Source organism: Ovis canadensis, chromosome 8, assembly GCF_042477335.2.
Source record: "Ovis canadensis isolate MfBH-ARS-UI-01 breed Bighorn chromosome 8, ARS-UI_OviCan_v2, whole genome shotgun sequence".
Lineage (NCBI taxonomy): Eukaryota > Metazoa > Chordata > Mammalia > Artiodactyla > Bovidae > Ovis > Ovis canadensis.
The window spans coordinates 19,996,238-20,020,000 of record NC_091252.1 but is presented as its reverse complement, the minus strand read 5'-3'; the positions used below and the strand labels follow the sequence as shown (position 1 = coordinate 20,020,000).

The following is a 23,763-nucleotide window of genomic DNA, read 5'->3' as shown; positions in this document are numbered from 1 at the left end:
TAATATATAATTATATATTATTATATTATTACTCTTTCAGGATTTTAATTTTTTTTTTTTAGGATTTTAATTTGTAGAAAATGAAAGTTGAAAATTTATACTCTATTATGATAGAAAATATTTTTCTATTATTTGTAAGAGTTGCTTGAGTTTTATTCAGTGTGTTTGTCTAATATGTTTGCTGTATATTTGAAATATATAATCACACATACTTCCCAAAAGAGTTTGTTGCTGCTGACATATTAAAAGAAATAAATGTTACTTATTCAACAATATAAAATGTCTCTATATATTTGAAAATCTTACCAGGTATTAAATTACTTGAGTCTTAAGATAGAATTTTATAATTTATTTTTAGATCTCTTGATGTTTTAAGTGATGGTGTTTTGAAGGACCTTTCTGTGTTTTACCGGAAAATGGTAAGGTTTATGTTTTTTTTTCAGTTACAGTATCAAGTAAAGCAGTATATTTGGCCCAACTTCTCAGTAGAACAAATTCCTAATGAATTCTGATTCATTATGATCTTTTAAAAATGAGGACATAAGACTTAGGTACCCACTGTACAGGTAAACATGATAATCAAAATTAAAGATGTTCAATGATAAAATTAATTTCTATTTAAATTCCTTTATAAATGGAATTTATGGAAAGCTTCAGAGTCTTTTGCTATTTTTTATTTAGCAAAGATCCAGAAATTATAAAAACATGGGCTTTAAATGGTTTTATTTATTTTTATTGAGGTGACGTTGATTTATAAAACTGTATAAGTTTCCTGTGTACAGCATTATATTTCTGTTTCTGTATACCCTACAGGTTGCTTCCAACCAAAAATTTAACTTCTGTCTGTCAGCATATGGTTGATCCCTTTTACCTGTTTCACCACCTGCTTTTCCCTCTCATAATCACTGTTCTGTTCTCTGTACAAAGAGAATTTGGGGGTTTAGTTTGTTCATTTGTTTTGTTTTTGTTTGTTTATTAGTGTTTCATATTCCATCTATGAGTGAAATCATACAATATTTGTCTATCTCCATCTGACTTACTTCACTTAGCATAATACCCTCAGAGTCTATCTATGTTGTTGCAGATGGCAAGAGTTCATCTTTTTTCATGGTTGAGTAGTATTCCATTGTATGTTTGTATGTGTATGTATATATTTATATATGCAAAGGCATATAACACAGGTTCTTTATCTATTCATCCCTTGATGGGTACATGCATTGCTTCTATATCTTGGCTATTGTAAATAATGCTGCAGTGAATATAGGAGAGCATATATCTTTACTAATAAGTGTTTTTTTGGATGAAAACCCAGAAGTGGAGTACCTGGCTATAATACGGTTCAATTCAGTTCACTGCAGTTCAGTCAGTCAGTCAGGTCTGACTCTCTGCAACCCCATGAACCACAGCACACCAGGCCTCTCTGTCCACCATCAACTCCCAGAGTCCATCCAAACCCATGTCCATCAAGTTGGTGATGCCATCCAGCCATCTCATCCTCTGTCGTCCTCTTTTCCTCCTACCCTCAATCTTTCCCAGTATCAGGGTCTTTCCAAATGAGTCAGCTCTTCACATCAGGTAGCCAAAGTATTGGAGTTTCAGCTTCAGCATCAGTCCTTCCAGTGAATACCCAGGACTGATCTTTAGGATGGACTAGTTGGATCTCCTTGCAGTCCAAGGGACTCTCAAGAGTCTTCTCCAACACCACAGTTCAAAAGCATCAATTCTTCAGTGCTCAGCTTTCTTTATAGTCCAACTCTCGATTCCATACATGACCACTGGAAAAACCATAGCCTTGACTAGACAGACCCTTGTTGGCAGAGTAATGTCTCTTCTTTTGAATATGCAGTCTAGGTTGGTCATAACTTTCCTTCCAAGGAGTAAATGTCTTTTAATTTCATGGCTGCAGTCATCATCTGCAGTGATTTTGGAGCCCAGAAAAATAAAGTCAGCTACAGTTTCCATTGTTTCCCCATATATCTGCCATGAAGTGATGGGACTGGTTACCATGATCTTAATTTTCTGAATGTTGAGCTTTAAGCCAACTTTTTCACTCTCCACTTTCACTTTCATCAAGAGGCTCTTTAGTTCCTCTTCACTTTCGGCCCTAAGGGTGGTATCATCTGCATATCTGAGGTTATTGATATTTCTTCCGGCAATCTTGATTCCTGCTTGTGCTTCTTCCAACCCAGGGTTTCTCATGATGTACTCTGCATATAAGTTAAATAAGCAGGGTGACAATGTACGGCCTTGACGTGCTCCTTTTCCTATTTGGAACCAGTTTGTTGTTCATGTCCAGTTATGGTCATCTGTTCTTAATTTTTTTAGGAATCTCCATCCTTCTTCTCTAGTGACTGTGCCAATTTAGAGTCTCATTAACAGTGTGTGAGGGTTCCCTTTTCTCCACATCCTTGCCAGTATATGATATTGTGTTGTCATTTTGACCCTAGCTTTCTGATAGGTATACAGTGAAATCTCAGTGTGGTCTTGATTTGCATTTCCCTAATAATTAATGATGCTGAACATCTTTCCATATGCTTGTTGGCCATCTATATGTCTTCTTTGGAAAAATATGTATTCAACTCCTGTTTATTTTTTAATCAGATAGTTTTTTTATTGTTAAATATATCATTGAATTCATATATATGAGTTATTTTTTGATATATCATCTGCAAATATCTCTTCCCATTTGGTAGGTTGTCTTTTCATTTTATTGATGGTTTCCTTTGCTCTATAGAAACTAGTTTGATGTAATCCACTTTGTTTATGTTTTCGTTTTCCTTGACTGAGAAAACATCTAAAAAGATACTGGGAGACTCATATGACAGTGCATGCCACCTACGTTTTCTTTTTTAGGACTCTTATTGTTTCAGGTCTTAAAGCCTTTAATCCACTGCGAATTAGTTTTTGTCTATGGTGTGATAGTGGTCTAGTTTGTTTTGCATGTGGCTGTCCAGTTTTCCTAGCGCTATTTATTGGAGATTGTCCTTTCTCCATTGTATATTTGTTCCTTTGTTGTAAATTAATAGTCCATATATGCAAGTGTTTATTTATCTTTGTATTATTTTTCTGCCAATACCATGTGGTTTTGATTACTATGGGTTTGTAATATAGTTTGAAATCAGGGCACATGATGCCTCCAGCTTTGTTCTTTTTAATCAGTGTTGCTTTGACTATTCAGCATCTATTTTGGTTCCATATAAATTTTAGAATTTTTTGTGAAAAATATTCTTGAGATTTTGATAGGGATTTTATTGAGTTGGACTGCTTTAGGTAGTATGGTAATTTTTCCATTTCATGAGACTGGAATATCTTCCCGTTTATTTGTACTTTCTTGAATTTCTTCTGACAGTGTCTTAGAGTTTTCAACGTACAGATCTTTCACCTTCCTGTTTAAATCTTTTCTTAGGTGTTTTATTCTTTTTGTTGTGATTGTAAATGTGATTGTTTTCTTAATTTCTTTTTCTGATAGCTTATTCTTAGTGTATAGAAATGCAACAGATTTTTGTATGTTGATTTTGCATCCTTTGCTTTGCTGTATTCATTTGTTATTTCTAACAGATTTTTGGTGGAATGTGTAGAGTATCTATGTATGTGTAAAATCATGTCATCTGCAAATAGGGCCAGTTTTACTTCTTTCTTTCCAATTTGGATGTCTTATTTTTTCTTGCCTAATTGCTCTGGCTAGCACTTCTAATACTGTGTTGAATAAGAGTGGTGAGAGTCAGCATCCTTGTCTTATTCCTGATGTTAGAGGATAGCTTTTAATACTTTGCCATTATGTATTTTAGTTGTAGATTTTTCATATATTATACCCACTTTATTGAGAATTTTGATCCTAAATGGGTGTTGAATTTTGTCAAATGCTTTTTCTGCATCTATTGAGAAGATCTCATGATTTTTATGCATTATTTTGTTAATGTGGTATATCACATTGATTGATTTGAGGATGTTAACCATTCTTATATCCCTGGTATAAATCCTACTTGATCATGCTGTATAATTCTTTTGATGTATAATTCAATTCAGGTTGCTAATATTTTGTTGAGGATTTTTGTATCTGTTCAGCAGAGATAAGGGCATGTGATTTTCTTTCTCTTTGTTGTCTTTGTCTGGTTTTGGTATCAGGGTGATATTGGCCTTATAAAAGGAGTTAGGAAGCATTCCCTCCATTTCAGTTCATTGAAAGAGTTTTAGGATAGGTATTAAATCTTTGAATATTTTGTAGAATTCACCTATGAAGCAGTCTGGTCCTGGATCTATGTTTTATAGGTGCTTTTGGATTACTGTGTTAATCTCTGTACTCATGTTTCATCAATTCAGATTTTCTGTCTCTTCATGATTCAGTCTTGGAATGTTTTATGATTCTAAGAATTTGTCCATTTCCTCTTGCTTTTCCAATTTTTGTATTCTCTTATATTCTTTTACATTTTTTGGTATCATTTTTTCTTTTATTTATCAGGCCTTCTCTTTTTTCCTTTGTCTAGCTAATAATTTGTCAATTTTGTTATCTTTTCAAAGAATCAACTCTTACTTTATCTTTTCTATTGTCCTTTCTTATATTTATATTTCCTTCTTTCTAGAAGGTCTTCATTTCCTTTGGTCTTCATTTGTTCTTTTTCTAGTACCTGTAGGTGTAAGTTTTTCTTGTTTCTTGAGGTAAGCCTTTATTGCTACAAACCCTTAGTACTGCTTTTGCTGTTTATAGATTTTGCTCTATCATATTTCCATTTGTCTTCAGGTAGAATTTTGTTTCTCCTTTGATTTCTTCAGTAACCCAATTGTTCTGCAGCATGTTGTTTTTTACATATTTGTAATTTTTCTATTGTTCTTATTCTTGATTTCTAATTTCGTATACCATTGTAATCAGAAAAGATATTTGATAGGATTTTGGGTTTCTTAAATCTGTTCAGACTTTTGTGTCCCAACATGCAGCTTATACTTGATTAAGTTTCATGCGCATTTGAAAAGAATGTATATTCTGCTACATTTGGATGGAATGTTCTGTTCAAATCTGATCTGTCAAATACATTGGGTCTGATGTTTCAGTTAAGGCCACTGTTTCCTTGTAGACTTTCCTTCTAGATTGATCTATCTGTTGATGTGTATGTGAAAATTGCTCAGATGTGTCTGGCTCTTTGTGACCCCATGGACTATACAGTCCATGAAATTCTCCAGGCCAGAATAACTGGAGTGGGTAGCCTTTCCTTTCTCCAGGAGATCTTCCCAACCCCGGGATTGAACCTAGGTCTCCCACATAGCAGGCAGATTCTTTACCAGCTGAGCCACAGGGGAGACCATCTCTTGATGTAAGTGGGTGGTAAGTACTCCCTACAATTATTTGTTGCTGTCATTTCTCTCCCTTTGTGTTGGTTAATAGTTGTTTTATATATTTTGTAGTTCTTAGGTTAGGTACACATACATTAGTAACTTCAATGTCTTCTTGATGAATTGTCCTCTTTATAACTGTATACTGACCATTTTTTGTCTGTTACATTTTTCGGCGTGAAGTCTGTTTTGTCTGATATGAGGGTGGCTATACCTGCTTCCTTTTTGCTGCCATTTGCTTGGAGTATAATATTCCATCTCTTCACTTTGAGCTTGTGTTTGTCCTAACAGCTGAGGTGTGTCTGCTGGAGGTAGCATATAGTTGAGTCTTATTTTTTGGTGCATTCACCTAGTCTCTGTCCTCTGATTCATGAAGACACCCTAAACCCATTACATTTAGGGTGATTATTGATAGATGAGGCCTTAGTCCTGAAATTTTGTGTTTTGCTTTTTGGTTGCTTGGCATCTCTGTTGTTTCTTTTTCCTTGTGTTATTGTCATTCTGGTGTGGAGGTTTCTTTGGTCTTTTTCTCAGTGCTTTCTTTTTTTATGTTTCATCTCTCTGCTCTGTAACGTAAAGTTTTGTGGTTGTCCTGAGCTTTGTAAAAAACATCTCATAGAAAAAGTCTTTTTTCTGCTCATAGTATGTTACCTTGCTTACCTGTTCAGTTTTTCTCATCCTCTTTTTTGTTTTTGCTTTCTCAAATTATCCCTTTTTATGTTGTGAGTTTGTTACCAAACAGCAATGGCTTATAGTTTTTTTTCTTTTTTCTCCATTTAACCTTTATGCTCTACAGTGTCCTGGTTCTATTTATCATCTTGCTCAAAGTTTTATTTACTTCTGTCTCTATTAAAGTACTGCTTTCAATATGTCTTGTTATGCAGGTCTAATGTTGATGAACTCCCTCAGCTTGTTCATTGGAGAAAACCTTCTCTCTCTGTCATATTTAAATGATATCTTTCCCAGATAGAATATTCTTGGCTCACAGTTATTGATCTTTTAGTATTTTGAGACTGTCATTTCACTCCCTCCTCGCCTGTAGAGTTTCTGCTGAGACATCTGTTGATAGCCTAGTGGAGGTTCCTTTATAGGCCACCATCCTTTTTATACTGCCTGCCTTTAAAAAACTTTGCTATTTACTCTTAACAACTTTATCATTTATTAGCTGTCTTGGAGAAGGTCATTTTGTATGAGGTAATTTGGTGTTCTCTTAATTTCATGTGCTTGTTTATCCAGTTCCTTCCCCAGATTTGGGACTTTCTCAGCTGTTATTTCTTTAATTAAGTGCTCTGCTGCCTTCTCCCTCTCTTCTCCTTTTGGGTTACTGATTACCTTAGTGTTGTCCTTCTAAAAGAGATAGGTCTTGAGGAATTTCCTCATTTTTTAATATTTTGTTTCTCCTATTTCTTATACTTGTATCATCTCAAGATTTCTGTCTTTGAGCTTGCTAATTCTTTCTTCCATATATTAACTCTACTTCTATTTCTTTCTAATGCATTCGTTATGTCATTTGTTGGATTCTTTAGTTCCAGTGTTTGTTTGGTTCTCTTTTTGGAGTTTCTATCTTTTTGGTAAAGTATTTCTTCTGTTCATTAATTTTATTCCTGAGCTCATTAAACCACCTTTCTGACTTTTCTTGTAGCTCTTTGAGTTAGCAGCTATTTTGAATTATCTTTCAGTTATATTGAAATACTCTGTGATTCAGTTTGGTTTCTGGAGAATTATTTTCTTTTTTGTGATATTGTTTTATTGTGGTTGTATATAGTGCTTGATGAATTATTCCTCTGCAGGTGCATTTGAAGTTAACGATAGGTTGGAAGTTAGAGTCCTTACTTTTGTTTTCCAGTAGGTGGCACTGTAACACTAGGTTTTGGTTTCTTCCCTGAGTTGCGTCCGATAACATTTTCTAGTTGGCACTTTGCAGCTCCCAGTGGCTCTGTGAGAAGGGTGCCTCAGTGCCATCACTCTTCCTTCTGTGCCTCCCTGATCCGTACTGCCTTCCTTCAGCCAGAGCTGCTGTCATCATTGGGATGTCGGGCCCCTCCCCAGTGTCTGGGATTCTTTGTGACGGTCTCCTCTGCACAGGGGGAGGAGGAGCATGAGAGTGGCAGGAGGCACAGTTTCACAGGCGTCTCCACTGTGTCTGCTGTCGTATAAGGTTTCTGGGCTCCACCACGGTGGGAGGTGGGGGTTGAGGGCTGGCTTCCGGGGCCCACTGGCGCTGCTACCCAGTAACCTGTGGTTGTGAGCACCACCACTCCTTTCAGGAGGCTAGAGATGTGTGTACCACCTTGCCTGCTGCTTCTCGGTTCCCTGAAGCTATGGACTCAACTGCCGTGGTTAGAGGCCCAGGATCACAGGCACAGACTCCACTCTTAGGGGTTCTGCCTCCTTCCTCTGTGTGTTCCAACCTATACCTTTAGATGTACAGATGTGCGGAAATCTCTGGTGTCCTAGTGTGTTGGACAGAAGCACCTTTCTTGAGCTCTGTTTTACTGGTTGTAGATTGAAGGGGTGAGAGAAAGGTAGGTGATGTCATTCCTCTACACATTTTGTAGAATTTATAAGAAAAAAGTAACATCTTTTTTCTTATAGATTCCAGCAATGGAGAGAAGAGTCATTACACCATATCAAGATGGACCAGATATTAGCTATTTGGATGTAGAAGATGGAGATATCTTTTTGAAAGAAGAAGTAAATATGGAACAGAATTACTCGTAAGCTTTAGATTTGGATTTTTTTTTCTGTTTCTTTTCTCCTTCCCCCATTTCCAATCTTGGACACTATTGGCAGTTTTGTATTGACACTGAAAGAAAATTTTTTAATTTTTACAGAATTAACATAGAAAATAGGTATTATGTTCATTCTTAGCCTTGATATGAATGCATAATTAATATTTGCAGATATAACAAAATTAAGCATAAGCATAAAAGGAATATAGCCTTCCAGTTTAATATGTTGGGTTGAATAAGTGCAATTATCTTCAGTACCTTTCCAAACCCTGTAGAGAGCATAGTAAAGAAATGAAAAGGGCATATTGTGCTAGAGTAGAGAGAACGGGAAAGGAGCAAACGGCAGTCAGGAGATGCTAATGTTTTGGAAGTTGGAAAGTGGTTGTTGAGCAATAATGACTTAGAACAGAAAAGACTGAAACAGAATTCTTGACAGGCTTAAGAAGTAGAGGCACTGTGTTTATGAAGAGCAGTGTACGTGGTTGGATTTCAAAAAGAGCATTGTTTGAGAATTATTCAAAAAGCATTGATCTATTCCTGAACCAAATAAATGCCTCTCCTCCCTTGATAGAAGAGAAAAGGTGTGCCTTCTGGGGAGGGTGAACCAAGGGGATTCATCAGCCATTCCTCTAGATCCCTTAGTATAGAGAACCCTACCAGTTCAAGAGACATGACCTGTAGTGCCTGGCATTTGGGAGTCCTCCAATAAAATATCCCAGCTTCTACATAATCTCCCTGTTGACTGTTTGACAAGTCAGGTTTAGAATTTCCAGTCTGTGTTTCAGGCTAGTGTATCATCTGGTTATAGAATTTCTTTCCCCTTACTTGGTAAATGACCTGTTAAAATTTTGGGATGTTCAAGTAATTTACTACATATGAGTGTATATATCTGTAAGTGTATAATAATCAACTATGTTGCTCTCTGAAAAGTTCTTGGTTCCAAGAATTTCTTTTAACCTCTTTTCTGGAGTTTGATGGTAGCTGTTGGGATACTTGATATTTATAAATATCTGACTTATTATCACCAAATATTTCTAGTTCCAGATCATAGATTATAATAGTTTGTATGTGAACATATACAGTATTTTACTTCTTAAAGTATTTTCATATATACCAGCTTGTTTCTGACTTTCACGGAAATACTAGAGTTACAGTGTGATAGGATCACATTGAAGTTTAGTGGAACTCTGGGCCACGTAGATACATGGGACTCCAGAGCATGTGTATTCTTCTGTGTTTTCTGTTTGATGAAGATGCTGTATTCCATTGCTCAAAATTTCATTGTTCTGTTTTACCTCTAACTTAACTTTTTAAAAATGACTTTTATGTTTGCTTCTTTCCTAGGGAAAGTATGGTCAAGAAGACGAAAACAAAAGCAAAAAAGAAGCCACGTAAACGGTCAGATAGTTCTGGAGGTTATAATCTTTCAGATATTATTCAGAGTCCACCATCTACAGGTGAGTGGAATCTATTTGAGGGTATATTTTCTGATCTAATCTTTCAAGACTCTATTCCTTATCTAATTCATCTAACATGTGTTGAATACTATTGCATGCCATCTGCTGGGTCTACAGAAACAGATAATCCTTGTCTCAGGGAGGCCACAGAAAATGGTGTGTATTGTGGTTAAGTACTCTGATATCTGCTCTGTGAGCACAAGAGAGGCATGCAGAGCAGTCTGAGAAGATCTGTTAGAGGACACATCTGTTAGAGGAAAGTGATAGCTGAGCTGGCTCTTGCAGAGTAATGAGAGGTTAGTTAAGAAGAAGAGGCAGGTTGACATGGTAAGAGAATAGGGCAGTGTTTCAAGCCTAGAAAGAATGCACATATCTTATGCATACAGTTCAGCTTGGCTCAGCCATATCAGATCTCTGCAGATAGGAGATAGGTTGGAGAGGGTCAGACTTTGGAAGACATTAATTAATAATACTATCTAGTGTTACAGTCTACACTCAATTTTCCCTACTTGTCCAAAAATGTTTTTATAGCCTTTTTTGTTTTAATGTAAAAGAAAATCTAATGTCTTACTAAGATTGACCTTGCCTTTGCTTATTAATGTTTTTGTAGTGTTTTTAAACTAGAGTAGCACCCCCTCACAGCGTTTTGTTCTGTTTTCAGAAGTTGAGGCCAATGGTGGTATAGACTACCCTATATTCTAGATTCATCTGATTAGATCTAAATTAAGCTACCTAAATTTTAAGTTTCTTTAGATAAAAATTTGAAGTGTAAACAGATAATGACACTACAATATGGCTTCAAGGAATAGTAGGTGTATCTATAGCAGTAAGACACACTGGTGCAATTTCTATCCACAGTATTTTCTTTCATAGTCAGTCAGCTTTATACAAACAACTTAAGTACAAATGAGGTATTTGACATGTTTAATAAGTAATGCGAAGAATAATTGTTTTAGGTAATATAAAAGATATTTTAAAAGATAGCTAATATAAAGGTATTTCTTATTTACTACATATCTTGATTCCTATTTTAGGACCTTTGCAAATTTAAAATTCTGTGATTTTTCATTCTCTATGTTAGATGAATTACCTCACATCCTTAGAAGGAAGCATAGGTACATTGATGGGAAGATATTTAAATGGATAGACAGTCATGGAACTAGTGATTTTCCAAATACCTAAAGGTTTATGGAAAAAGCAGACATTTGGTTTGTTTTAAACAATGGTATTGTTAGCACATGTGTTAGAGTCATAGCATTTCAGAGTTGGAAGAGACATTAGTAATGAACTAATTTATGCCCCTTCCTTTAAACTTGAAGCAAGGTCAGAAAACTTTTATGTGATTTCAGGTAGTAACAGACAGAAGTAGAATTTTTTTTCTTGATTTCCCTGTGGTATTCTTCCTGCTATACTACTCTTTCTGTGGCCAAAGCAAATAATGATTGAAAGGTTAAATTTAATGGCCAAAAAAAAAAAACTATTGTTGATGAAATTTTGAGTTTGAGGCTAATTTCATCAAGGATAGTTATGTGAACACTTAATATTTGTGTTGATCCTTAAAGTTAGAAGACATTATTTATTAGATTAATTTATATTTGACTTTTGGGAACATTCCACTAGTAAATATACTCTTTCTTATAAAAAGAATAGAGTTTACTTATTTTTGTCTTCCTTTTTTATCTTTATGGGGGAAAATATTCTGAGTCACTTCTTAAATTAGATACCAAATAATAATCTTCCTTATAATTGATAATGTAATTGAAATGAATAAAACTTGTTTTAAAACCTCCATTTCAGTTTTTTTACTTCATTAAATTACTTGGTTCTTTAAATGTAATTCATGTATGTTTAATGTAAATGTGTTTACATGTTTAAAAACTTTTTACCTTTTAGGATTGTTAAAGTCTGGTAAGACCAATTCTGTGGAGTCTCTTCCAGAACTGTTGACATCGGACTCTGAAGGAAGCTATGCAGGAGTGGGTAGTCCTAGAGATTTGCAGTCTCCTGACTTCACAACAGGATTTCATTCAGATAAGTCTGAGGTTTGTCTTTGTTTTTTAATGCACTGTTTTGTTCAAGTTCTAATCTAGAGACAGTTTAGTCTTTCATTGTTTTTGCTCTAAAGTGAAAGTTGCTTGGTTGTGTCCGACTCTGCAACTCCATGGGCTCTACAGTCCATGGAATTCTGCAGGCCAGAATACTGGAGTGGGTAACTGTTCCCTTCTCCAGAGGATCTTCCAACCCAGGATTGAACCCAGATCTCCCGCATTGCAGGCAGATTCTTTACCAGCTGAGCCACCAGGGAAGCCCAAGAATACTGGAGTGGGTAACCTATCCCTTCTCCAGGAGATCTTCCTGACCCAGGAATTGAACTGAGGTCTCCTGCATTGCTGGCAGATTCTTCACCAGCTGAGCTACTAAGAACCTAGCTTTTTTTACTGGGCTTTTTTTTACGAGTGTTTTACTCTAAAACACTCCTCTAACTGGTTTATTATATATATATATACACACACACACACACATATATATATATATATATATATATATATATAATTAGTGACATAATACCTGTAGTATTAATTTTGTCAAATTTGCCTAATGTTTTCCTCTTAATGACAGTGTTGAGCTCTTTATGATGTTATATTTCTAATCTTTCTACATTAAATATAATATTGATGTAAAGTGTAACAATACTGTATAGGCAGTTGAAATATACGTGTATGTGTAGTTGCTCAGTCGTGTCTGACTCTTTGCAACCCCATAGACTGTAGCCCACCAGGCTCCTTTGTTCATGGAATTTTCCAGGTAAGAATACTGGAGTGGGTTGCCATTTCCTACTCCAGACATCTTCCTGATGCAGGAATTGAGCCCATGTCTCTTGTGTCTCCTGCAGATTCCTTACCAGTAGCACCACCTATATTCATGGCTGGATTACTTAAAATTTATTTTGTGGAATGTCAGTTAACACCAGCTAAAAACTAAGGATGGAGAAGGCAATGGCAACCTACTCCAGTATTCTTGCCTAGAGAATTCCATGGACAGAGGAGCCTGGTGGGCTACAGTCCATGGGGTCACAAAGAGTCGGATACAATTTTGCCGGTGTGTACTGAGCTGTAACTTCCTCCAATTTTAAAGGAAAACTGGAGAAGGAAATGGCAACCCACTCCAGTGTTCTTGCCTGGAGAATCCCAGGGACGGGTGCCTGGTGGGCTGCCATCTGTGGGGTCGCACAGAGCCGGACACGACTGAAGCGACTTAGTAGTAGTAGCAGAAGTAGTGAAAACTAGGGAAAGTGATTTTGAAAATGAGCTGAATTGCAAAATCTGTTTAGTATCTTTTCTCCATGGTATTTAAGAACAATGCAATCTGAAATAGAGTCACTCAGTTGTGTCCGACTCTTTGCGACCCCATGGACTACAGAGTCCATGGAATTCTCCAGGCCAGAATACTGGAGTGGGTAGCCTTTCCCTTCTCCAGGAGATTTTCCCAACCCAGGCCTCGAACCCAGGTCTCCCGCAGTGCAGGCGTATTCTTTACCAGCTGAGCCACAGGGAAGCCCTAGGATTAGAGCTCTTCCAGTCTAGCATAATTGACACCACGCTGCTGAACTCCTAGTCTGGCCAACTCTGGGAGGCCATATTTTAGACATCTCTTAACATTTTACTCCATAGTTGTTAATCTGTAGGGAATTAAAACATCTAACTTACCAGATTTTTTTTTTAACCTCTGTACATTCACAAAACATATTAGAATATCTAGAAATTTGTGAGACCTCAGAAAATGTACCCTTTATTAAGAGTCTTCTAGGCCTCAAGCATTGATAAAAAACAAGTTTTTATTAAATTTTTTTATGTAGAGTAGAAGTTTGGGGGCAATTCATATTACGCTAAGGTTGGTCTGGAAGACAGTCGAGGTTTAAATGAAGGTTGAAGTGCCTTTCTAGCAGTAGTAGAAGAATCTATCCTGGCAATGGAAATAACTATTTCAATAACTTCCTTGACCTCTTTTAATAGCAATAGTTTTAGCATCCCTTTTGAAGTGACAATATTGTTTGGCTTTCATTTTATTCAGAGTCCTTTAAGTATATTCAGAGTAAATTGTGTGACATTTATACAAAACTTTGATTTTTTTTCATCTTCAAATCATGGACATTAATTTTGGTTACTGCTTCATATCTTATTTGAACCACTTATATTTATTAACATTTTTCTTTAATGCTCATGTAAATAGGGATTTCATATGCAGATTTATTTCCCTAAAAATTATTCCCAAAGCTTCCAGTAATTAGGTTATAGCCACTGAGGATTTGAAAACTGATTAAGATACTAACCTATAGAAGAAGTGAATTAAAAGTGTTAGATGATTATTGTCATAAAATTTTATTCTTTAATATAGTTTAACCAGTATTTACTGAGTACCAACTGTATGTAAACTGCTATGCTAGGGGTGCCTGCTATTACTCAATTAAAAAATTTTTTTTTTTTTTTTTTTACCTCTAGGGGAAAATTAAATCATATGTTAATGGTACACCTCCTGCATATTTTAGGGAAGATTTAAAACCATGGGAAAAATCACCAGTACTTAAAATAACTGCTCCACAGCCCATTCCCAGTAACAGAATTGATACTACAAGCTCTTCCAGTTGGGTTTCTGGCTCTTTCAGGTAGGATTTTTATTTTGTTCTGTACTGTACTTGTCAGCAAAATATCATTCATTTTTAGTCAAATGAAAAATTTAATGGAGCACATTTAAAAATATTAATATAAATTTCTAGTATAGAGAAAATTATCTAACTGCATACAAATTACCAGCTAAAGTGCATACAAATTACTAATCAGCTAAAATAGGCTCTTTTTCCAGACAAAATATAGTTGCCTTTGTGGTGTCATTAATGAATACTAGTAAATCCTCCGTAGCAAACACATATATGCACACAGTGCCTTGATACCACCGTTTTTTTCCTAATGAATAGTGTATATTAGTAAAAACACCCACTCAGGAAGACCATTTTGTCTTTTATAGGCTTACTTTATCTTTTCTTTAGCACATTAAAGGGTATTTAAGATCTCATAAAATGTGTTGTTATTCACAGTTACTGTCAGAAGATACTCATTTAATGTTATACTGTAGTTTTAACTTACCTATATATTCTATCCATAATTTTCTTTTATTTAGAAAATCCAGTTTTTAAAACTGAAGGAGTAAATATAATTAAAATACAGTATTCTTTCAAAATGCTTATTGAGGTTGTTCTTCATCTTTATTACCTAGTATGGTTTATTATAGGCTTAAAACTGTTAATTGCCTTACTAGTTATACTATCATCTGGAACATTTGTGTAAATATTTTGAAATATGCTCTATTGCACAGTTGGAATAAAGATTATGATGTCCTGGTTTATGATGGTTCATGAGCTAAAGATAGTCAGAAAGTAGTTACAGATTTTTTTGCCTAAGTAAACATACTTGTGGGAACACTTGGAAGCATCTTCTAATCATTAATGTTAGACTGCTTTATTAAAATGTATCACTTAACATTTGACTTTAGATACATTTTAATTATTACTTATGTATGTATATATAAAAGTAGCTTTCATTTATCCTTTTTGAAGTTGACCACAGCTGACAAAATGGACCTAAATTGTCCTCTCATTAATGATGTTATATATAATTTACAGTTTCAGTAATATTTGGGTATAAAGTAACGAATGGGTTGTAAAGTAACCTTTATATGTCTTTTAGTCCTGTCAGCCCTCCTGTCATGGATCTCAGAACCATCATGCAAATTGAAGAAAGCAGACAAAAGTGTGGAACTACACCAAAGACAAATTTGGGGTTGGTTACAAAATCATAAAAAGGAAAGAACATGTTGTATTATAGTTTTGCCCTAAAGAATTAGATAGACCTACTGGATCTTTCCTGTTATTTTTCTTCATTTGATGTTAAAGTTAGTTCTAAGCTCTTTTCTAAATAGGTAATTTAGCCTCCATAACATTATTTCTTAAGTATGTGATAAAGATTGAGTTGGGTTGATAGTCTAGCTCTTGTGGAATACAATATTATATGCCAGGAATTGGCCTCTAAAATAATCAGTATAGGCTATTTCTGATACAAGTGTTATGCACACTATTACAAGGGCTCATTGTAGCTATTACTTTATCCTTGGTAGTATAAACTGATTATATATATATATATATATATACACACACACACATATATATGGTCACTGTTGAAACTTGTGGTCATGTTGATCTAGTAATAGTAAAATGTCAACAAATAAACACAAAGCAATATAATTACTTGTATTCTTAAGCAGAAATTTCTAGCAAAAGTAGTTTTTATGGAATTAAACTTTCTCAGAAGCAGTAAAACTGATTGATTTAATTTAATTTCTAGAAAAATGATTTCTCATGGAGTTAAACTTTCTCAGAAGCAACGAAAAATGATTGCAATGACTACCAAAGATAATAATTCAGGAATGAATAACATGGAAACAGCTTTAAGTGCTCCTTCAAAAAGCCCCAAGCCAGCGAATGCATGGTATGCTCTAATTTTTATTAAAATAAGCTTTGTACATTAGCTTTTAAGGTGGTTCTTGGCTTTGGTTTTTGTGTTTTTTTTCCCCCCACCTGTTTTTTCAAATATTTTGTTCCCCCTTTGCTTTTATGTTTTGAATCAGACCTTGGGAAATGCTTTATTTTTTTGTTTGTTTTGACAAGTATATCATGATTTTCAAATTTTTTTATATGTGTAGATAAAATTTATTCTTGGTATTTTAATGTTTTTTGCTAAAGTAATTTGAGAGCATTATTTTTTTCATTGTTTTATAAAAATAATATATATCATGGAGAAGTTTGATAAATCTCCTCTAGCACCCTAATTTCTTTGCACATTCCCTGTATGTATCATGTTATCATAGCTTGTCATTGTCACTTTTAAGCAGGGCTGTTTAGTTAACAATATGTTATATAGTTTTCTCCATTAGAATTTAACCATAAATGCAGCATTAATAGGAGTCATTTCCAAAGAGTTCAGATGGCAATTTTGAGATATGTAAAATAGATTGTACTTCCTGCTTCCCTTCCATCCTCCTTTTTTGGCAACTAATATCATAATAGGCTTAAAAAAATTTTATTTATTTTTGGCTGCACTGGGTCCTCATCAGTATGCTTGGGCATTCTCTGGTTGTGGCGGGTGGGCTCAGTAGTTGTGGTGCTTAGGCCCAGCTGCTCTGTGGCATGTGGAATCTTCCTGGACCAGGGATTGAATCTATGTCCCCTGGATTGGTAGCCTCCATACCACCAGGGAAGTCCACTAATAGAATATGTGGAAACGAATTTTAGAGGGAAAATACATGGAAATACGAAGGGCAGGACTCTGTTGCTGTCCCAAGCACAGAAGAGGGTACTAGAGATTACCCTTAATTGGGGAGGAGGGGTCGTGGGGAGATCCTTGCATTGCTTCTTATGCCACTTTTTTCCTATTTGTAAGAAGAATATTTTTTCCCAATTAAAATGCAAATTATTTTGAAGAGAGTGGCAAGTCATTTTATTTTGATTGTCATCGGGAAGACTAAATGTCAGAACCACTAGTAAATCTAAAACTTGATCACAGAAAAAAGAGGACATGAGAAAACCCAAGTGAAAAAGAAAAGAGTAAAACTTGAGGGAATGGGTTTAGTAGAATGTTTCAATTCATTGGTATTTGTTGTGTAGCTTCTACATGCAAGGCATGTTCTAGTTTCTGATAAGGCAATATACAAAAGTAATTTGATCACTGCCTCTATTAGGTTTATGGAGTAGCTGTTAAAATAGAGTTAATGTTTTTCCTAAACAAAAGTATGGAAAAGACCAAAAAAAAAAACCCTTCTTAAATTAGTTCTCAAGATACTAAACATATTGCAGTTTGAGCCAGTTAACTAAGCACATGAGGAAGCTTTCTGCTGTCATGTCAGTCATATCTGATTCTGCCACCCCTCGGACCAAAGCCCACCAGGCTCCTCTGGCCTTGGGATTCTCCAGGCAAGAATACTGGAGTGGGTTGCCATTCTCTTTGCAGGGGATCTTCCCAACCCAGGGATCAAACCTGTGTCTCTTATGTTTCCTGCATTGGCAGGCAGGTTCTTTACAACTAGTGCCACCTAGGAAGCCCGAGGAAGCTTTGGGCTTAGTAAATACAATTTCAGCCATGCCATCAACCAGTTTCCTTATTAAAAAACAAAACGTAAATGAACAGGGGGAACAAAACAATGATCACTCAAGTTGGGAAATCCAACTAATAGACTTAATCCAACTCTTGTTTTAGAATCTATTTCAAACACCAGAGTTTATTCCAACCCCAATAAAGAATTAGTTCCTTTTTTACGCTTTTATTTTTCCCTGGAATAACTAATAACTAATTCCCTTACTGGGAAACATCCCAGATTACTTATGACTTTTGTTTTTTATTGGAAACATTTTCATTTAGAACTCTTGAGTTCTCTGGTCTGAACTAGGCCTTTTTCAGGCATGCTTAATAATACCATGATCTTGAGACTTCTCTTAATTGTCATCCTGGGGATTTCCTTTGCTTCCTTCCAGTGTTTGATCCCCAGTTTCTTAGAGGCTGTGTATTTTGATTTCTTGGCTTACTCTTTGATTTGAGGTAGCAAACTCCACATCAAAACCAGTAGTTTTCTGATAAAGAGTGTATAGGATGTACATTTTTGGAGCTCTTATAACTTTGAAAATGTTTTTATTCTTGCCACCTTTGACTGATAGATGGGAACAGAATTCTGAGTTGGAAATCATTCGTAGAGTTCCTTTTTTTTATTTCTGTTGGGAAGTCTAATGCCATTCCAATTCCTAACTCTTAATATGTTACCAGTTTCTTTCCCCCCTTCCCCCTTTTTATCTCTGGTGTTCTTAAATTTCATAGTGAAGTGCCTTGATGTGGGGTTCTTTTTTGATACATTATAAGGGCTACTTGGTGGGCTCTTTTATTAATTGTGAATCTGCAATCCAAGTCTAGGAACAACTTGTATGCTATTTGATACTTTCTTCCTTACTATTTTCTCTAGAAATCATATTAGAAAAAAAAGGAATAGATTTGTTTTTCTGAGGATCTCTCTTGTAAATGTTGGTCTTTGTTTTTCTGAGGATATCTCTTGTAAATATTGGTCGAAATAAAGTTGGTAGAATTTAAAATTTGCTCAGCTTTGAAAAAAGTAGAAAATTAATATGAAATTAGCATTTTAATTTGATTTGATTTACAGATTGTATATATGGAATATATTCATTGCTATAGTGATTTTTTTCAACTACTTCTCATCTCCTGATGAATCATCTAATGTGATTTTTCTTAATTATTAAAGGATGTTTTTATTCTTTTTTTATCTTAGTAACGGGCTTCCCTGGTAACTCAGCAGTAAAGAATCCACCTCCAATATAGGAGGTGTGGTTTTTGACCCCTGGGTTGGGAAAATCCCCTGGAGGAGGAAAGTGCAACCCACTCCCATATTCTTGCCTGGGAGATCCCAAGAATAGAGGAGCTTGGCAGGCTACATACAGTCCATGGGGTTGTAAAAGAGTCAGACACAACTTAGCAACTAAACAACAACTTCTTAATAATAAGCTTAATGTGCAGTCCATTAGCAAATCGCAGATTAGCCCTAAGTCTACTGCTTGCGGTAGGGGATTTGCTTAGTTTGTGCACCCATTCATGCACTAGTCTGTGTGACGACTTCCAGTATGTAACAGTACTCCTGCTGCGTGCAGGTAGGTGTGACAGTGCTAAATATGAAAAATAACTGGTTTTTGCGTTACAGTGAAATTCTAACCAGTTGACTTTTAAATCTGTTGTGAAAACACCAAGTGCATATGGGAGCTGATCACTTTTCATTATCCTTTATTTTACTTGGAGAAATAAAACTACATTTCTCACCAGCCATCTTGAGTGGAAGAATGCATGATCTTTGTGGCCTGGCTGTATGACTGTAACTTCTTCCAAATTCCATTTTGAGCTAACCTATAAACTAAGTTCAGTTGCTTAACTTTTTAGCTAGAAATTTTGCTCATTAAAAGCACAATTTTTAGAGCTTCCTTAGTTGAGAAAAAAATGTTGATTAATTTTTTATGTGGCTACAAATGTCTGCAAATGCTTCTTAAGTTTCTCTGGCTGCTAAAATGGAAAAGAGCCAGAGCCTTTGAGTTAGGAAAGTAAAATTGTGGGAAATCAGACATCAGACACTGTTTCAAATTATGGCATGATCAGTGGAAAGAATAATAGAATTCATTTAAAGAAGTCTGCATAAGACATTTTATAAGTAACCACTATGCATGATTAATAAACGTGAATATAAGATATCTTGTAAGTAAGCATTGTTACCTACATTTATTCTTAAGGAGATGTTATCATAAAATAGCTATGAAAGAAATAATTTTTTTTAGGGTGTACACTATTTACCACATCTAGAAGTTTGCAAATTACCACTAAGGTGAATCTGACATCTTGTGGTTTTTATACAGATGATTGTGAAGTTTCTGTATCTAGAGACATGAATTACTTACAAAAGACATTCATCAGATTTTTTTGGCAGAGTGTTTGCCAGCAGTGTTCCCAGTGACTAATAATACAAAGTATTTTATAGCATAGTTGTGTTGTTTGCCAGTAGAAACTTTCAGGTATGTGTATTTTGGGGAGGAAAAGAGAGTTGGTAAGGAAATGGGGTGTGGTTCTTTGTGTTTAATTTTTTAATGTTCTGCCGATGTATGTGCTTTGAAGAAAATTTTCTGATAAAGTCAAAGTCAGGTAAGTTCCTTTTGAAGAAATATCTTTAATGTGAATGCCTTGGTAGATCATATTTCTGATAAATCTGTAAGGAAAATCTCTCTCATATGATTTAAGAATTTTGCATAGGGTAAATGACTTTCTGTGAACATAGTAGTATAGTGATTAAGCCTGGTAATCAGGAGTCAACCTTGCCTGAACTTTAAAATGTGGATCTATTGCCTAGTAGCAGTGTGAATTCAGATTAAGTGTTTAATCTGACTTTTCAGTCTTTCTCTGTCAGATCAATTATTTAATCTTTCTCTGTTTTCTTGTTCATAAATAGGCTAAAAACAGGACCTATTTCACAAGGATATTGTGAAGAGTAAACAGAGTTAATGAAACACATTTAGAAGAGCACCTTAAGCATTGTATAATATAAATATTAACCATTAGTTTATAAATAAAATGTAACTTTATTTGTAATATGTTCACATGATTGATTTCTTTAGCATGTATTGAGTTATTAGTGAGTTTTTTTCCTTAGAAAAACCTTATGTGAGGCAGTTGTATTTAATTATTGAGCAGGTAGAAATTTGATAGAAGGTTTCAGCTGATTTTATTATGAATAGATGCTTATTAGCTCATAATAACAAAACTAAGTGTGAATCATCATTTTCCTTCCATCTTTGGCACTTTATAAGGAGTATTATTTTGATTCTTATTGAAGCCAGTGTTAGACTAGATGGCGAAGCATGAATTTTGTGATCATTAAGAACTGGGGTTGGATCCCAGTTCTGCTTATCTCTGGTGATCTGAGGGTCATTCAAATGCCTCAGCTTTGGTTGTGCTCTTTTAAATTTAGGATGATGAAAATATGTAAAGGAGCATTGTTGTAAAGATTACATAAAGTGATGCATATAAAAGTGTTTTGGTGGTTAGGCCAGAATCAGATATATATTAGATATCAGATATGTATCAGTTATTCAGATAAGAATGTTTCATGCAAAGATGAGCATAATAAAGGACAGATATGGTATGGGCCTAAGAGAAGCAGAAGATACAAGAAGAGGTGGCAAGAAGACACAGAGGAACTATAGAAAAAAGATCTTCATGACCCAGATAACCACGATGGTGTGATCACTCACCTAGAGCCAGACATCCTGGAATGTGAAGTCAAGTGGGCCTTAGGAAGCATCACTATGAACAAAGCTAGTGGAGGTGATGGAATTCCAGTTCAGCTATTTCAAATCCTAAAAGATGATGCTGTGAAAGTGTTGCACTCAATATGCCAGGAAATTTGGGAAATTCAGCCGTGGCTACAGTACTGGAAGAGTTCAGTTTTCATTCCAATCCCAAAGAAAGGCAATGCCAAAGAATGTTCAAACTACCACATAATTGCAGTCATTTCACATGCTAGCAAAGTAATGCTCAAAATTCTCCAAGCCAGGCTTCAAAAGTACATGAACCATGAACTTCCAGATGTTCAAGATGGATTTAGAAAAGGCAGAGGAACCAGAGATCAAATTGCCAACATCCGTTGGATCATCAAAAAAGCAAGAGAGTTCCAGAAAAACATCTACTTCTGCTTTATTGACTATGCCAAAGCATTTGTGTAGATCACAACAAACTGTGGAAAATTCTGAAAGAGATGGGAATACCAGACCACCTGACGTGCCTCCTGAGAAATCTGTACGCAGGTCAAGAAGCAACATTTAGAACCAGACATGGAACAACAGACTGGTTCCAAATTGGGAAAGGAGTATGTCAAGGCTGTATATTGTCACCCTGCTTATTTAACTTATATGCAGAGTACATCATGCGAAATGCCAGGCTGGATGAAGCACAAGCTGGAATCAAGATTGCTGAGAGAAATATCAATAACCTCAGATACGCAGATGACACCACCCTTATGGCAGAAAGTGAAGAGGAATGGAAGAGCCTCTGGAAAGTGAAAGAGGAGAGTGAAAAAGCTGGCTTAAAACTCAACATTCAGAAAACTAAATCATGGCATCTGGTCCCATCCCTTCATGGGGAAACAATGGAAACAGAGACTTGATTTTCTTGGGCTCCAAAATCACTGCAGGTGGTCACTGCAGCCATGAAGTTAAAAGATGCTTGCTCCTTGGAAGAAAAGCTATGACCAACCTAGACAACATATTAAAAAGCAGAGACATTACTTTGCTGACTCAGATCTGTCTAGTCAGAGCTATGGTTTTTCCAGTGGTCATGTATGGATGTGAGAGTTGGAGTTCATAAAGAAAGCTGAGTGCTGAAGAATTGATGCTTTTGAAGTGTGGTGTTGGAGAAGACTCTTGAGTCCCTTGGACAGCAAGGAGATCCAGCCAGTCCATCCTAAAGGAAATCAGTCTTGAATAGTCATTGGAAAGACTGATGTTGAAGCTGAAACTCCAGTACTTTGGCCACCTGATGTGAAGAACTGACTCATTTGAAAATACCCTGATGCTGGGAAGGACTGAAGGCAGGAGGAGAAGGGAACGACAGAGGATGAGATGGTTGGATGATATCACTGACTCAATAAACATGAGTTTGAGTAAGCTCCGGGAGTTGGTGATGGACAGGGAAGCCTGGGGTGCTACAGTCCATGGGGTTGCAAAGAGTCGGACATGACTGAGCGACTGAACTGAGTCCCTGAATTCGGATAAGATAATAGGATTTTAGAAGGCTTTGCTAATCTTTTATGGAGAACCCCAAATAGTTTATGAATTTAATCTGGTGTGGATTTTATGGTTTCTTCAAAGTATGAATTTAGTTTTGGGAGCAATTAACTGGTTAGCATTTGTATTCACTTTGTTTTCTGAGGAAATAAAACATGAAATTAATATCTGACTAGGAAATTTTTTATATTGTTATTTATAATATTGACTTATTAAGGATTCTGAAAATGATGCTTAGGATGAATAGTGAAAAAGTTACATTTCTGGATTTTTTTCTAAGTCAGGCTTTAGGAAGGAAAGATATTATGCCTGTTAATTGACTATATTTCTTCATATCAGAATTTGTGTTCTCATTGTCTTTTTTTCTTTAAGCAAACTTTGTTAAATGCCATGAAAATGTGGATAGTAACAGACTTACATAGCATTTCTTTGTATCAGGTACTGTTAAATATTTTACCATAAGTTAACATTCAATCCACATAGCAACCTTTATAAGGAAGGAGATGGTATTAGTATCTCCATGTCTTTGACTAAGGTTACAAACATTTTTTGTTTTGATGTAGATGTTTCCTTAGTTTAGCTTTTGTTATTAAGTGTCTCTTTGTATGTGGGTAAGGTACAGGGCAAGGTTTTTGTTTATTTCCTCATGCAGATATCTAGTTGTTCCAACAGAACTTACTGAAAAGATTGCCCTTGCTCTATTTTATCACTTGGCAGTTTTGGTAGAACTCAGTTGACCATGTATGTGTGGGTCTAATTCTGGACTCTACTCAGTTCCATATGACTTACATGCATGTGTTTATGCCCATATAGACTGACTTGTTGG

At 35.5% G+C, this 23,763-nt stretch overlaps 1 protein-coding gene across 4 annotated transcripts in view; it reads left to right on the top strand.

Moving 5' to 3' along the window:
* The window catches only part of IBTK (inhibitor of Bruton tyrosine kinase), a 100,814-nt gene that overhangs the window by 62,652 nt on the left and 14,399 nt on the right, over nucleotides 1–23,763 (top strand). For all 4 annotated transcript variants that reach the window (XR_011258754.1, XR_011258753.1, XM_069598966.1 and 1 more), the window contains exons 19-25: nucleotides 359–419; nucleotides 7,921–8,042; nucleotides 9,402–9,514; nucleotides 11,408–11,556; nucleotides 14,014–14,177; nucleotides 15,256–15,348; nucleotides 15,910–16,053. Coding sequence is in view for 2 of the 4 variants with exons in the window: in XM_069598966.1 (XP_069455067.1) it covers nucleotides 359–419; nucleotides 7,921–8,042; nucleotides 9,402–9,514; nucleotides 11,408–11,556; nucleotides 14,014–14,177; nucleotides 15,256–15,348; nucleotides 15,910–16,053 (846 nt within the window). In the remaining 2 variants the exon portion in view is untranslated. The remainder of the gene's footprint in view (nucleotides 1–358; nucleotides 420–7,920; nucleotides 8,043–9,401; nucleotides 9,515–11,407; nucleotides 11,557–14,013; nucleotides 14,178–15,255; nucleotides 15,349–15,909; nucleotides 16,054–23,763) is intronic.